The sequence below is a fragment of the Setaria viridis genome, chromosome 1 (genome assembly GCF_005286985.2).
Source record: "Setaria viridis chromosome 1, Setaria_viridis_v4.0, whole genome shotgun sequence".
NCBI classification, from domain to species: Eukaryota; Viridiplantae; Streptophyta; class Magnoliopsida; order Poales; family Poaceae; genus Setaria; species Setaria viridis.
Window position 1 is genome coordinate 27,544,719 of NC_048263.2, and position 1,716 is coordinate 27,546,434.

Sequence of the window (1,716 nt, forward strand, 5' to 3'; positions counted from 1 at the left end):
AGCATAAATCTGTTCTAGCTGTTAGCACAAATGCTTTCTGGCTTGGTGATTCCCCGCATTCATCTCATCTTTAATTTGCTGCCGACCTATCTATCCACCCCACAAATAGTTTCTTGCGTGTATGTGCATATCTTCTTTGGTCAACCTATCGATTCTTCTCACTGCTCCGGATTAGATTCAGGCATTATTCACCAGCTGCTTCTATCAACGTACACGTGTGACCAATCGTCAGTGTTCACCCACTGGCCAGGCCACCGTACCGTCCCGTCCTCTCAACCCTGTCAATTGCAAGCACAGCGTTTATTATTTCACCGTGACAGATCAGTAACAGTTCGCGCTGCGGCAGCTTATCCTGGCGTTTCGTTCCATGCATGCATTTGTATGAACAGCGCAATTGATCACTACCCGCCGGCGTCGGCGCGCGCCTATATAAGAGCGCCGAGATCGATCGATCGACCTCACCTGCAAATCTGCACGTAGCAAGCTAAGCTTCTTCTCGCATCATTCCAGCAGGACATCGTCGTCATCACATTGTGAAGTCGACCTCTCGATCGAGCAGCCATGGAGAACCACCACCACATCCAGCAGCAGCAGCCGGCCGCTCCGGCGGCGGCGGCCGCCACCCCGCAGTACCGGGGCGTGCGGCGGCGGAAGTGGGGCAAGTGGGTGTCGGAGATCCGGCAGCCGGGCACCAAGGTCCGCGTCTGGCTCGGCAGCTTCGACTCCGCCGAGGCCGCCGCCGTGGCGCACGACGTGGCGGCGCTGTGCCTGCGCGGCCCGCGGGACGCGCAGCTCAACTTCCCGGGCTCCGCGGGATGGCTGCCACGCCCCGCAAGCACCGACCCGGCCGACATCCGCGCGGCCGCGGCGGAGGCGGCCGAGCGCGTGCGCCGCGAGCCGGCGCTCGTCGCCGCAGCCGCCGCCGAGCCCGGCCGTGCGCCCCCGGGGAGCCGCCTCGACGACCTGGCCGTGGGCGGCGAGTTCGAGGACGACCTGGAGTCGTCACCCCGGCTGTGGACGGAGATGGCCGAGGCCATGCTGCTGGACCCGCCCAAGTGGGGCCCGGATGGCAGCGACGGCTCCGAGGCCTCCGGCTCCCAGCATTGGCCCCAGGGGTCCCTGTGGGATGCATGCTAGGTGGCTGCCACGTAATCAGTCTCTGCTGCAAATGGCCTCATATGTCCACGTGGCGCTTCCTCCGCTGCTAATCTTTCTCGTGGATTTGCATCGTCATTCAGGTCGATGAATGCTATTGTATTGTAGTAATGATGAATGCTATGGTTGATCGATCTTTGTTTCAGAATGCGCTGAGCATATTTTCAGGATCAGAGGAGACGGGCGTGAGCAAGCGGATCATCGATCAATCAGCAAATATTGTACTCCAGCAAATATGTGGTCTGTGTAGCATATAACAACTTGAATATATCAAAAAATTTCATTCACTTTGCTGTATTTCATATTTCCGAAAAAATGTGCCACTGATTATATATATAAATTAATATCGAGCATCACGTCGACTACTATTCCATCCGTTCCAAATTATAGATCGTTTTGACTTTTCTAGATACATAGATATTATTATGCATCTAGACATAGGGTATATCTAAGTGCATAACAAAGTCTATGAATCTAATAAAGTTAAAACATTGCTTACCCTTTGTATCACGTCAATTGATGTGATACATCTATGTGATGTCTTTGGATAATTGTATCAAG

General features: G+C 54.5%; 1 protein-coding gene across 1 annotated transcript; it reads left to right on the top strand.

Moving 5' to 3' along the window:
- The first annotated feature begins 486 nt into the window (after window positions 1-486).
- On the top strand, window positions 487-1,452 carry LOC117835401 (ethylene-responsive transcription factor ERF024). Its single transcript, XM_034714764.2, has one exon. The coding sequence runs from the start codon at window positions 562-564 to the stop codon at window positions 1,135-1,137; it is 576 nt and encodes a 191-aa protein (XP_034570655.1). The 5' UTR covers window positions 487-561; the 3' UTR covers window positions 1,138-1,452.
- Window positions 1,453-1,716: the final 264 nt, after the last annotated feature.

Excerpts from the sequence above, each read along its gene's own strand:
- LOC117835401 (XM_034714764.2), top strand. The coding sequence starts at position 562 with ATGGAGAACCACCACCACATCCAGCAGCAGCAGCCGGCCGCTCCGGCG.